The sequence below is a fragment of the Amblyomma americanum genome, chromosome 2 (genome assembly GCF_052857255.1).
Source record: "Amblyomma americanum isolate KBUSLIRL-KWMA chromosome 2, ASM5285725v1, whole genome shotgun sequence".
Lineage (NCBI taxonomy): Eukaryota > Metazoa > Arthropoda > Arachnida > Ixodida > Ixodidae > Amblyomma > Amblyomma americanum.
Genome location: NC_135498.1, coordinates 45191477 through 45206273, shown reverse-complemented (window position 1 = coordinate 45206273; position 14797 = coordinate 45191477). Strand labels below are relative to the sequence as shown.

General features: G+C 42.6%; 1 protein-coding gene across 5 annotated transcripts in view; it reads left to right on the top strand.

The window, feature by feature from the left end:
• LOC144121143 (uncharacterized) overlaps nucleotides 1-14346 on the top strand; it is an 82782-nt gene extending 68436 nt beyond the window's left edge. For 2 of the 5 annotated variants that reach the window (XM_077654132.1, XM_077654133.1), the window contains exons 2-5: nucleotides 51-185; nucleotides 8084-8163; nucleotides 10915-10986; nucleotides 11416-14346. In XM_077654132.1, the coding sequence (XP_077510258.1) occupies nucleotides 11515-14160 (2646 nt within the window). In that variant the 5' untranslated portion in view covers nucleotides 51-185; nucleotides 8084-8163; nucleotides 10915-10986; nucleotides 11416-11514 and the 3' untranslated portion in view covers nucleotides 14161-14346. Of the gene's footprint in view, nucleotides 1-50; nucleotides 186-752; nucleotides 829-8083; nucleotides 8164-10914; nucleotides 10987-11415 lie in introns of all 5 variants that reach the window. The other 3 variants (XM_077654134.1, XM_077654130.1, XM_077654135.1) reach the window with 3 other exon arrangements.
• The last annotated feature ends 451 nt before the right edge of the window (nucleotides 14347-14797 follow it).

Here is a 14797-nt window from a genome sequence, read left to right as displayed (position 1 = left end):
GGATAGCGTTGTCGTCGGTGATGTTATAACTTATTCCGTTGCCCACGCAGATTGTCGCCATTTCAAACCGTTTGGCCCTGGCAGACGGCGTCACGAGGTCTCCAGTGGTTTCTCTTCTTTTATAGCGTTTGCCAATTTCTTAGCGAACCGCTGTTCACACTGGCAACGGTTCCGTCGGAACCGCGGTAAGCACTTCGTTTCCGTATTCTTTGGCCTTTTCTTTTCTGTGCAGTGCCTATTCTTATTTGTTCCGAGTCAATTCAACAGCCCTTCCTGGAACAGGGCACAAATGTATGTTTGTTGAAGTGTTTCAATGAACTAATTTCCCCGAGAAAAATGTAGCACAAGGTGATGTTATTACATCAAGCAGGCAGTTTTGTACTTCAATAATTGTTTTTTTGAGGAAAGGAAATGGCGCAGTATATGTCTCATATATCGTTGGACACCTGAAGTTCAGCACCTCTGTTGTAACTTGTCTAGCTGTGACAGTGGAGTGGCGCCGCGAGGTAGTGACAGTGGAGTGGCGCCACGAGGCACTTGGGAGTTCTATACTAAAATGTGCGAAAAAGCGAATAATCGTAATCGCTATTGTTTTGCACAGAGATAAGGGCATTCGCTGAGTTGTGGCTCGACAACAATTCAGATTTGTAGTAAGTGCTATTGACTAGGTGAAAGCACCGAGTGCGACCAAACGCATATGTCAGCTGCCATTTGTTACACTGAAATAAGCTTTTCATAAATTTTATTTTCAGCCTCCCTGTGAGCTTGAAGGCAACTGAAGAAGCAGAAGTTTAAAACCATCAGTGGTGGCTGATGTCCTGAGTAATTGTGAGGAATGTCAACATTTCACATATAGTTTTGCAAGAGACTGCACAACTTATGACAGTCTTAACTGCATGATTTTTTTGTGCTGCATTACAAATCCTAGATGAGAATTGGCTTTTCATAAACTTCCTTTTGCAGACTGGAGTCAGTTAAAATCATTGGCATGGTTGACATGCTGCTGTATCGGTAAGGCATCTCAGCTGTTCACATAAAGCTTTGCGAAAGACTGCAGAACAAAGCAGAGGGCCAGAAGGAGTGGGCTGCTTTAATAAAAATTGTTAATGCCAAACTGGTGCACGCAAACAAGATTATCATCACCTTGAGCCTAGCTATGACCACTGCAAGACAAAGGTCTCTTCGACTGCCCTCCAACTGACCCTGTCTTGCACCAACTGTGTGCGCCCTATACCCGCAAATTTCCTAATCTCGTCTACCTGCCTTATTCTCATCGCCTCTTGCTCTACCTTTTGAACACCACTGTTACCCTGGGTACCATCAGTTATGTTTGCCACATCACTAGCCATGCCCGTGTCTTGTGTCGGCCGTAGTCTTGTAAATGTGAGTGTGGGAAATGTCCACAGCATACAAGAAAACCAGTGGCCTAACTGCAAAAGAAATGCCTCGAGAAATATATTTTCTTCAAACATTAGTTCAATTCCCTCTTCCATGCTGGAAGGAAGGGGACATAAAATGTGAGGGATGGGACACTGCTGAAAAAGCAAAGAAGTATTTTGTTAATGCATACTAAAGCCTCTGTAAAAGGCGGAGCATGACTACAGTTTTGTTTGCCCAGTTTTTATGTTTGTGAAACCTGGTGCAATCTCCTTTTCTCGCACAGTACTGATGTCTTTCTGTAGCAAACAGTTGAAGTTGTTGCTTTCCTAATTTTTCCTTCTGATGACTTGCATAATATGTTCAGAATTAACAACTTTTACTATGCCCGGAGCATTTAAAACTCGCCTTCTGCTGGCACACACCACAAGAACAGAGTTTCTAGTGGCTAATTCAGCCACAAGAACTAAGTTTCTAGTAACTAATTAAATCTCGTCTATGTACCTTTAAATTTAATTGAAAATATTTTTCCTGTCAATCAATGACCTGTCACTTCCAGTGCGACTGAGGGATGGCAGTAGGTTCGACACAACTTGGAGGGTCTGTCTTCAGATGTTTTTTGCAGTAGTCCCTTTCTTCCGTGAAATTCAGGCATATGATTGCTTCATATTTTTTTGTTTAGCAAGCAGCTTCTTTGGAGTGCCAGTACTTCATCCCTGTCTTATTTCCTTCCTTTGTGCTCAGTTGTAAGAGGAACACCAGCTGGTGCACAAGTATGCCATTTTCCTGTTCAAGCCGTGGCATCGGCATTCTGTTTTTAGTGACATTGAGTCTTCATGTAATGTCTCTTCCATTAGCAGCTGTGATTAAATGCTTCAGTCTAAGAGTCATATCCCTCTTTTCTGTTTGCTTGGTGCTGGTTTTGATTGTCGGGGATTATGAAATAAAGTAATTGTCTGTACAGGACTCGGTGTTAAAGGGACCCTGCATCGAAAATCTGACGTTTTTTATTTTTTGTATGCATAGTATGGGACATTGTGAAACATCAGTGACCGTGGCTATCACCATAATCTATCTGCTCCAGAAATATTTTGGGGGGGCCGATAGTATCGATACATAGTGGCAGTTTTCAGCACTGAATGAGATGGCAGTCGGAATAAGCTCTTCCGATTGGCTGGTTAGGTATCCAACTTTATTCCTTAATTTCTTGCTAAATTTTGTTAAAGTAATAATTCTTTTATAGTTGGCAAATTAAACTAAAACATTATCAGTTAGTATGGGAAGGCAACTGTAAATGGGCACTACAAATGAACTAGAACTAGCAGGAATAACACTAGGGGCAACATTTTCTATTTCGCTTCAAATTATCGTAGGCGATCACTGCTTTTCAAACTGCCGATACAGAGAAGACAGCAAAAAATAAAAATGAGGGACACTTAAGCTCCGCCTTTAAAGGCATGACTCGACAGCATTAATGGGTACGTCAGAGGTTACTCTTGCCCACACACACAGGGACACTTTTTCCTCTTTCACAATTTTTATGTGAAAGACCACATGACATACATATAAAGCCCCACTTTAACCAGATCTGTACGAACATGCCTCCTTGGCCTACTAGTAGCATGTCTGGCTCACAATCCAAGGGGGGCTTGATTCTAGACTAATTACCTCAATTTTCTTTTCAGTGCAGTTCATTTACTTTGCATGCCCTAATGACATTTGAGTCATGTTGCAACCTTCTAATCACCAGTTTTTCATTGTTTTAATCACTTTTCAAATATGCTGCTGCATGTGTAACGTAACCAACTTTCAGACTACTATGGATTTTTTTGCTCGCAACGCCAGTGCCACGTTTACTGCAGACTGGGAGCCTTACGCTGCCTTGTACTGTTGGTGTATGGTGGACACACACCGGACAAAAATTTTAGAGGAACAAGAACTGGATATGGGGGGAACTGGGAGGGGGCTGCAACAGGTGGTAGCTTCCCAACACCGAGAGATCTGCAACACGACATCAGGTGGCACTGTTGTAGTTCCACGCATCAATCGCACCTGCCCTATCAGTGTCATGGAATGATGATGTTGGAATATGCAGTTCCAGGCTGCCCTAGCAAAGCAGCAATTGCATGCAAGCTCTCATTGAGAGAGTGCGAGGTATAGCTTTGATAGTGCCCATTCTTGGCAGTGATTAAGTGAAATGCAACTTTGTCTGATCTTTTTGTTTGGAATGTTGTGAGGGGAATAACATTCGTTTCCACACTCCATTTTTTTAAGAGCGTTGGCTACTTAACTTTGTCAAGGATGCGTCTGTGTGCAGTGAAAGTCAAATTGACCAAAACAATTACCACATGACCACACCATATCACATAGCAACAATGGGCACGCAGAGTCTCAATTGATGCCTTTACTTTCTATCCGTTATTTATGTGTCAGTAAAGCAGCCATCGAAGTGGGACACCTCCCGAGACCTCCATTCGCATAAAATTGGGGGCCCATCCGTTTGACGGAGAGGGTTTGAAGTGGTGTGAAATGACTTGGCATGTTCCTGAGGATAAAATTACTGAGATTAAGCCCAAAATATGTGTGGGACTCACACCGACAACCTTTCCACCCCAAACCATGCATTCCGAGGACCTTCAGGCGGCCAGTACAGCTGAACCGTTTGTAGCAGGGGGTTCCGAATGGTGCAAGATTTGTCGTGTTGTGATGCACACATTGATAAAATTTATTAACTGATATGAGGAAATATACTGGATATAGCGATTTCCAATTTTCTTTTCAGCGACCGCAATTTAACTTGAGTTTTAACATGGTAGTGTTGAGGCTTCCCTTTCTGCAGAAAATCAGGTGCCAGTGGCATTGTTAGCAAAAAATAGGGCGGAGTAGGGTGGCTTGGGGCTCAAGATTCTACTTTTGGCTCGTGCATCTTGCCATGGTTGGTAAACAGGCTTGTCAGATAAACTTGTCACGTCATTCTAAATCACATGACCGTGTGATTTCATCGCAATGTCACCTGACCTGGTGATGTCATCACAGCCTATTCACTGGATTATAAGCAAACTTCCCACCGTGGCAGGTGGTCACGAGAGGTTGCTTGGGAAGAGCAACCTAGGTCTCGCAATCTCCACTGATGGCAGCACCAGCCATTGCAGGGTAGCGGTACATTGCTTACTAACTGCTGCACTAGTGCATCACGGTATGTCTACTCCCAGGGATCTATGAATGTGTAGTAGAGAATGACCAATTTTGCATATACTGGCATCAGCCTATTGACGCCATCGCATCATACCCTTGAAGCAGAGCTTAAAGGGATCGGCCGCTGACCAAAATGTGTCGTGATTATGGTAGAAATGAGAAGATTTTGCCTCGTACTGTAAGAATTGAACATTGCAGTATCAAAGAAATTGGGATTTAATATTTTAATTTGGCATTGGAAAGTAGCATAAAAAGCTATCTTGCGGTGAAACCTGGCTTTATGAATGTAGAGCTGCCGCGGTGGCTGAGTAGCTATGGCGGTCAGCTGATGACCCAAAAGATGCAGGTTCAATCCCGGCTGTAGCGGTTGCATTTCGTTGGGGGCGAAATGCTAGACGCTCATGTACTGTGCGATGTCAGCGCGGATTAAAGAACCCCAGGCGGTCGAAAATTCTGGAGCTCTTCACTATGGCATCCCTCATAACCTGACTCGCTTTGGGACATTAAACCTCCATAAACCAAACTAAATATACTTATTACTGTGAGATCTATATTAGTTTTTGACGCAGCACTTTTGCCGATGTGCAATCGCCATCGCGCCCACTGATCATGTTTTAAAGCATGGGGATACAGAAAAACGGGCAAATGCACTCATTTTAAAATTCTTGGTAAAAATTTTCTACACAGTTTCCAACAAAACTTGCAGAATCCAGAACCTTAGGTAGCAAGTTTTCTGTTGTGCTGAAAAAAATTGGGTCCTTAAATGCAATATTAGGGTTCCTTTAAGTGTCTCCTTCAATATTTAATTAATTTCATTCTACAGTCAACGTGCGACTCCACCCTCTTGAATAATTCTGAATTGGGGTGACAATGCGCACAGATTTCGTGACAAACTCAGAGCAGTTGTATAGGAGGTATTGAAATGATGTCATCTGTAAGGGGCGCTAGTAGGCAGCGCAGCGTTCACCATGTTGGTGGTCGCACATGCTCTCCTCGGAGCCAGTTGCAGCATTTAACTCTCTGATGATGTGTGAAATGTGTGTGTAGTTCGCATCTCGCTGCAGATAATTTCTGTCCGACCCGTAACACTATGTGCCTGATTGGATACGCCGTGAACTCTTCAAGACAGAAAAGAGTGGGTACGCTGAAAAGGTTCCACTATGTAAAATCGTCGACCCGTATATGAGTGCAAAGGCGCCGGCGTGGTGTGCGACGTATAGAACTGGTGCCGCGCGTTGAATTCACCGATATCGAGGCCCGCCTTGTGCACGGCTTAAGTTTTACAGACAGACTAAGGAATTAAAGCATTCAAATCTAGAGAGGGTGCAATTGCTTAAGTTTACAGACAGGCTAAGGAATTAAAGCATTCAAATCTAGAGAGGGTGCAATTGCTTAAGTTTACAGACAGGCTAAGGAATTAAAGCATTCAAATCTAGAGAGCGTGCAATTGTCTAAGTTTAACAGACAGGCTAAGGAATTAAAGCATTCAAATCTAGAGAAGGTGCTGTTGCTTAAGTTTACAGACAGGCTAAGGAATTAAAGCGTTCAAACCTAGAGAGGGTGCAATTGCTTGACAAGCAGGCAAGCCCAAGAGCTGTGCTAAGGGGTGTCGACGGCCAAAGTGCCGTTTTAGGAGAGGTGAATAAATAAATATGTCTGTTCGTTTAGCTAGCTTAACTTGTCATCTCTATCTGCTGAATGTGGCATGTTTCTACAGCATCTAGCGCAATTGCTGCACACTGCGTTGCTGCGAACCGGCCTAGATTCCAGGTCTTGTGCAATCGAAGCAGCGCTACGCCGCTACAATCAAAACTGTGAAGCATTCACGCAAGGTCTGCCATTCATGCTTCAAGCTCATGACAGTATTTGCTAGGCCGCTCGGTCGTGTAAATAAGGCAGCTATGAGGCTTTGCTTTCTCTGCTGAAATGCCGTCTGTGAAGTTTCAGCAGTTCGCGAACTTCAGTCACATGAAATATAAGTTTCTGCAGCGCCAGTTTTGGAATTTCGGTAATTGATCACGTGCTGCCCATCCACGATGCGTCCTGTATAAGTGTTTGACAGTTGTCAACTGGTATTGAATTTGCAAATTTTGCACATTCTTGCGTGCAGTGCAGCCGGCTAGTTTTGCTGCAGAGTTGCGGCAGCCAACTTGGTTATATCCCGGCACAGAATAGTTCTGCTGCAAGCTTCATGCACAATATGCGTTTCACAAAGAAAAATGGACATTGATGCATTTAACCACATGCAAAAACATTACGGATCACTAACAATCGAGGCCGAGTACCTCATGGCATACCGCCACACTGAGCGAGCTGAAGCGAAACGACCGCCCATATTGCGCGCTTGTCACAACGACCCTTGCACTGTCTGGTAGCGCAGCCTCAGTGAATACCTCCAATACTGAAAAAGAATGAACATGCATGCATGTAATTCATTTTTAACTTGTGCTCTCTGATATAGTTCATTAGGAGAATGCTTCTCAAGAACTTTAGTTTTTATAGAAAACTAACTGCAACCTTCAGCACCAGGCTGTATGAACAATCTTATCTTTTTTAGCATTTTCCAAATTCTTGACAGCTTTGAGGAAAAAGACGCTCATAGCTTTACTTCCCTGTTTAAAAAAATTCAACCGATTTTTTTGCAAAACTAAGAAAAGTTTTAGTCTCATAGGCACACAACCCCTTAGTTATTGCAATATTGCATCAGTTATTGCAATTTGCCTACTAGGGGAAAATTGAGCAGCAAGCACTGACAGCAATGCCCGGTATATTGGAAAAATGCAGTATAGACAAAACAGCTAGGAACAAGCAGTGGAAATGACTGTGCTGTTCATTTCTTTTGTCTTTGTTGCCTTTGTGTTCGCTGCTTTAATGTCAACTTTTGTGCACGATGAGACTCCAACATGACAACTGCACTTTGAACCTAGATGAAGATATCAGGTATCGTGAGGTTACTATGGACTACCTGAGCTTTTCATCTCTTTGGAACCAGATTAAAGATAACAGGACTGGGACGGCAGCGCTTCCCATCCGAACCATTCCATACCATATAGAGTGTGTTGTGAGAGAAAAGTATTTCCTGACAATGCATCAGCAGCTCCGCATGCAGTACGAATGGGTTAACACACCTCATTAATGAGTTTCAGATTCTAGTATACTGCTTACTTTAAAGGGTCGAGGGGTTTTCATACAAGCATCAAGTAATGAATCTGATATTTAATTTTGAGCTTTGAAATTGCAGTTTCCGCATCAGAAATATTTCCCTTGCTTGGCACGTTGGTTACTAGAAACGGCTGCTGTTATAGCCACATACCAAGCTGGTTTTGAGTTGATTAAAGCTGGTCATGCACAAAAGAATTTGACTTCTGTACTCTCCTCCAGCTTACCCCTGGATCTACTGTGCAGCAGCAGTTGTAATTGTCGGCTTGTTCTGCTGTGTGCAGCTTAACAGAAGTGTACCTTAGTAGAGATAAAACAGTTTCATTGAAAATTGGCTCAATTTTTTTTTCAGTGTTGTATGACAAGGAAGAAAAAGAAGTTGCGACAGCTCTTGTTACCATCGTTGCTGCTTACATCCTGATTTATAATAAGGTAAGGCATCTTAGCTGTTCAGGCGTCACCTGTATGAAATAAAGGAAATGCTGGCACACACTTGCATCTTTACAAATTCATTCTATGCTCAGTTGGATCAAGGAATCGCCTCCTCAACAGCTTAGCAATGGCCACATCTGACAAGACTTGGTGCTAAAAATGTACTTGGAATAGATAACCTGCTCTTGTTTGTGCATTCTTCTTATTTACCTTTGCCTGTGGTTTAGATTGCATTTATTTTGTGTGCACACATTCTGAAGCGCTAATATGTGTAGGATGTATATTTTCTTTCATGGTGTAAGTCAAGTGTTCTTTATACCAATATTTCATGCACTTTTGTTAGTGTTTTATTGTTCCGCAAAGAGTAAAGCTTTTAGCCTACACATCCATCATCAGACCGAAATTTGAGTACGCATGCCGTCTGGGACCCTTGCACAAAACATAATATCGAGGCACTGGAAACGATCCAGGGCCTTTGCTGTTTTGTTTCTTTGTTTCATGACCGCTGTTTTCTCAGTGAAAGTTTTAAATCCTGCAAAATGCCAGTCTACTATGATGGCCATTTGAACAAATGTTAATATTATTGTACGAATAAATAACAATGATTCTATTGAACTGCTCTGTCTAGAGCAGTCTTAATGGCAGACCTTTGTTGCTGTGTGAAGTTTGGCTGAAATCTGCATGGTGTGAAGAAAAACAAGGTGTTGCACTTAAATCTCTTCTTAAACTTCCTTTGAAGTGGTTTATGATGGCAATTGAATCAAGTGACAGCAGTTGTTTAAAACATATGGCCGACATGCTGCTTTATGGGGATGCATCTTAGCTCTGCATACAGTTTTGCAAAGCACTATTGTATGTATGACAAATGCATTCACAGGTATGTTCTGCTTGGGGTAGGTAGCAAAATGCTGTATAAGACTGAGGAGAACGTTTGCACTGAAGTCAGGTTTTCATCAACCTTATTTCCAATCATATTTGAAACAGCGCAAGGTCAGGACACTATAAAGAGATCCCATCCATGGGAGCTGTATCAACTGGATTTATTCCAAGAAGCAAAAAACAGATATGGCAAGCTAAGAACAGCAAAATTCCAAAAGGTGCACAATGCAGCATTGATTGAAACACACATGACCAGCTTGGCTGCTAAGAGGATCTCTGAGGAGAAGCCGCAAAGAGCAACAGAACAAGCATACACAAGCAACTACAAAAATTCATAGCAGGTCTGTGGCACAGCTACATAATATCTAGTGACAGAGCAAGCGTTAGAAACCTGATGTGGGGAGAAGCAACTAAACACATGACGAGTAACAACAAACAATTCATAATGTACATTACAGCTAAAATCTAGAATCAGAAATGTGATGATCTAGAAATGCGATTTTTTGGGAAACTGACAGACTGTGTGCTCACACAATGTTCTTAATCATGAATGCGTCCCACGTCTCGCGCGTAGCTTGATCACGATACTTCTTGATGATGCGCGTTTGGGTTAACGGGATAACAACCCTCACACTGGGAGCCAATTTGAGGGTTGCTAAACCATCATAAGGGCTGCATCAAACAGTGCCCATAGTTTAACCCAGCATGTACCACTATCATACTCTATGTGCACGGTCTCTCTCACAGACTCAAAATGTCAGTGTACAAGTATTTTTTGCTGCACCGAGCAAGCTAGCCGCCCTATGTAAGGAGGTCAGCATTGATTTGTCTCAAAGCACAGTGCGTAACAAGAAGTGCCAGCATTGATTTATTCCATGCAAAGCTAATGTCATCTATGAAATTCTGCTTTCATGTGGCAGGCATTATATCGGAAAAATCGGGAGGTTGCGAGAGCACACCAATTCAATAGGCAAGACAACAGGTTATAACATTGTAATTGTAGCTAAATTGAGGGCTTCTATACCTTGTTAACCCAAACATGCATCAAGAAGTATAGTGATCAGTGCGCATGTGAGATATGGGAAGCATTCACGATTTGAAAACAACATTGTGGGAGCGCACCGTCTGCCACCTTGTTTCCTAAGGAAATCTCATTTTTTAGATCAGATTTCTGGCGTGCCTTGCAGCTAGAATTTAGGTGTCTTATACATCGCTGTGAATTTTTTGTTAACTTGTTTACGCTTGTTTTGCTTCTTTTTGTGCTTTCCCTTCAAATCATCAGGTTTCCGATTCCCGCCCCGTCAGTAGATTTTAGCTCTGTTATTCACTATTAGGAGTTTTTGTCGTTGCTTGTTCACACTTTTGTTGCTCTTTGTGGCTTCCCCTTTGAGATCCTCTTAGCAGCTGAGTTGTCTCATGCCGTTCCCTCTGTCATGCCGCGTTGTGCACCTTTCTGAATTATTTTGTTGTTCTTAGCTTTTTAGACCTATATATATTCCTGATTTCTTGGCATAAAACCAGTTGATAGCCAGCACTCGTGGTGTTTCTTTACTGTGTCCCGTCCTTGCATTTCTTTGTTTCAAATATGATTGGTAACCAACAGGCCCAATTCACAACACTTGTGCTTATTTACAATCTTATATGGCAAAAGACAATTTTTAACTAACAGTGATCGTTTTTAAATGTTGGCATTGCTGAAATATTGGTTTGTGTACATCATCTTGGCTGTTCACACGTTCTTTGAGAAACTGCCCATTGTGCAACAATGATATTGGCGTGCCTTTTCTGCCGTGTGAGATGTAAACAGTGTGCATGGTGCTAGGTAAAACAAGCTGTTGCACTGAAATGTCTCTTAATGAACTTTTTTTGCAGTGTTCTGTGGCATCAGAGACAGTTGAAGCTTGAAATGAGAGCAGTTTAAAACTTGACGTTCCAAGCTCATGGGTAAGGCATGTTAACATTTGCATATGATTTTGCAGTCAGAACTGCTAGGTCATAACAGCGCTGTTAAAAATTTTGTCTCCAAGCAGACATCACTGCACTTGGTGGTAGTCGCAATTACTTGTAAGCAGCTAACAAAATTTTGATAGGCACCACCACATACATATGAACACACCTTGAATAAAAATTTGTTAAACTGGCTGCCAGTATTGGTAAGGACTATGGACTATCTGCCTTGCAGTTGTGGGAGAGCAAAATAAAATGTTAATGGCACATGGTGCTTGCATTTGGCACTGGAGCGTATTCCACTTTATAAGGTGCTAGCAGAATTTTTTCTCTCATCTTCTGAGGTGATCAGTAAACTACAGGTTTTTGTTTGTTTTAGAAAACATGAAAATTTATTTTTGTTTTTGGTGTCTGGCCTGTTTCCAGCTTAGCCAACAGCCGGCTGTGAAGTACAACCTTCAGGATCTGTGGTGTGCAGATCGCCAACCGAAGGCAGTGGACTGAACACGGAGGCACCTTTAGAAAATGTTGGAAATGTTTTACTGTGGCTTGTGTACGTACTCGTCTACTTCAAAGGCTCACCTAGGTGTTCATGCATACTTTGCACATGATGCTAAGCCGGTTCCATGGTATAAGAAGAACTCTGATGCTGAGCCTTTTTTGCCTCCTGAAGATTTCAATAACTTGGTCCATAGAAAACGCTACATTTGTACTTTGACAACTGCTTGTCACTTCAGCTGTCTGACCAATGAAATTTTTCGTGGACACTTGGAGTCTCATGAGGACTGCAGTACGTACAGATGTCACCTGTGCTTTGGATCCACTGACACTTGTGGTCTTCTGTTTCACCACTATCAAACTGACCATGGATTTTTTGCTGTGCAGTGCCTATACTGTGACTTTGGTAGCAATGATGACTTTATTGTCATGCACCATGTTATGGAGCAGCACTCAAAAAGGCCTTTTAGAATATTGCTTAGAAGTGGAGATACCTCTGCAATGTCTCAGGAGCTGCGACTATTGCAAGAATATCTAACAGCGGACCCTGTGATGCCAGCTCAGCCTTGCGCACAATTGTCAGTGGAAGCACTGACACAGGAAAATGTGACTTCAAGTAATGCAGCTATCCCCAGGGCTGACCCGGTGAAATTGGGGCACTCTTCTCTTGAGGCCAAACTGAGCTTGGATCATTCCTGCAAAGGGGTGTCCAACATGGACTCAGAAGTGGAGGAAGAGTTAGTAGAAAATCATGCTGCTAGTTCTGCTGTTTGTGTAACCCACCAAAGTGCTGGTAGAATGTCTCCACTAAGCACAGAAGAAAGTCTGTACTCTTCATCAAGTGAATGCACACAACACTTGGCGACGCAACTTTGGGGGACAAAAAGTCTGCACCCATCTTACCATGTTGAGCAGAGCTTGCAATTGGATCCTGGTAAGGCCCAGCCGTTACATGAAACAGAGACAAGTTCAAGTCTTAATGACAGTTGGCATCTTTATTGTAGTGCAGCAAACTGTTCCGTGGAATTCGGAGACATTTTTGACTATTTGAATCATCTCGCCGAGTGCCATTCATTGCAGTCGTCATTCCCCTGTCCGAAGTGTGGTCTCACTGTCTCATCTACTGATCTCCCTATGCATCTTGTTGAAAAGCATAGTGGATTTTTGTTTTGTCCTTATCAGGACTGTTCATTTGGATGTCGTGATCAGTGTGGTCTTGACACTCATATAATTCAGGCACATCAGATCTATCGAGAAGAGAAGAACAGGAATGGTGCTCATGTAGCAAGTGAACAAGGGCTTTGTACTACTAGTAATTCATCCTCCAAAAACCACACAAGTACAAGGAATGTTGATTTCACATCAGAAATGGAAATACCCAATGGAGAAAGTAGGAATGACAAGTTATGTTGTGAAGTGAGTTTGGAAAATGCTAAGGATGATCTCACTAACCGGCTGTACATCTGTGGCTCATGTTCCACAAACTACAGCACACTGACTTGCTACCTCCACCATATAGCTTCTGCACACTCGGTACCATTCATCTGTGGCCACTGCTTCAAGCCATACAAGAGGTCAAGATGTCTACTCATGCATGCTGGGTGCCTACATTTAGGGCAGCCATTCTCTGTTCTTTGCCTTAAAGATGGAAAGGTGACTGACATTGGTCTTAATGTTGCACCATTATGGATAGAGGAAGCTCAGGGGTATCTGAGGATGGTGCAGCCTGGAAAGATGCGAGCAAAAGGCAAGACCATGTTAAAGAATCTCAAGAGGGCAGTTACTTATATCAGCTCTGCCTGTCTTGAAAATGTTGCTTCTCAAGCAGAGCTCTTGCAGAGCAATGCTGTGCCACATAGTGCATCTCTGAAGCTGGTACATGGAGCTAAAGGGACGTCTCTGCAGTACGAGCGTACTGTTGACACTGTCCGTTCAGACGCTACAGTTTCGAGTCGTCGGTCAGTTCCAAGCCAGCTATTGTATGACTCTGCACCAGCAGGAGTTGTCAGCAATGGCAGCAGCAACAGTTCTGAGAACCAGCTTACATTGGCACCCCATACATCTCCCCCTCATTTGCAAAATGCATCATCCTCAACGTCTCAATTCACCAATGCTAGAAATGTTAAGTGGAAGATACTTAAATCAGTTTACATTGATGCTTCTTCTGTCAAAAAGGTGAATGGTAATATTGTAGTTGACAGTGGAGTTTTACGAAGGCTGAACTCTCAGTTGCCCGTGAGCAGTCCACCTGTGAGGAAAGTCTCTGGCTCTTTGTGCTGTAGAGTTAATGAAGGGCTCCATGTGTGTTCTGAATGCTTCCTCACATTTTCTACCTTTGAAGAACTTGCTAAGCACATTGGTAAGCTCCACAGCTTGGATATTATTAATGGTTTTGACCTTGCCAGCGGTGTGTTATCTATTGGACACAGCTCTGGCCTTCAAGGATTAACGTTTCAACATGACATCAAGCAGTCAAGAGATACTGCACAGCTTCAATTGAAGCCAGTACAGTCTGAAGTTCAGAAAAGAGTGGTTGATAATCGTCGACTCTTTGTCTGTCTACACAACAGAAGTGTGAAGGTGCCATACAGTCAGTTTTCACGTGCGGTGAATTTGAATCCTATTGTTAAACTAGTTCGGCTTCCAATTATTAAGAAAGCACCTAAGGAGTGAACTGCAAATTTTGTCACTTTTATCTCTTTTTTTTTTCTGTTTTTATAGCCCAAGTCAGGAGTGCACCTTTTTAAAAAATTTTCTTGTGTATTCCAGTGTGCTGAAGTTACCTTCGAATTTTCTGTGCAGTTCTTTTCTTGCTCATGTTTTTGAGTTAGTGCAAATAAATTTTGTTATAGTTCTTGAGCTCTTGATTTCTGTGCAGCATTGCAGAACTGCTGGGTTAGCTAGTTCTGGATAAAAACTGCAGACTTGGCTAGTTGGTGTTGATTCATAATGTTGGTTCAACAGCGCAAACACGATAGACCAAGAAAGAGACTTGAAGAGTGTGTCTTGTCTCTTTCTTGGTCTATGTGTGTTTGCGCTTCTGGACCACCATTATGGTTATGGATGTCTATAGTTAGCCATTATTCCCGACACAAGTGTTTAAATAGCTACACATAGTGTTTGCGTGCTTAGTGCATAGGAGGGGTGGCTTGATGGAACCAAAAAAAAGCAGTGATTGGCCCCTGAATCGTGGCCATAAGATCTTTGATTTCCCCCCACCCCATTGTACTTTCCCAGAAGTGCTAGTGCCGCTAGGCTTTGTTCGACAGAATTGGCAGTTGTATCATACAAAGGTCGGGATGGCACCTCT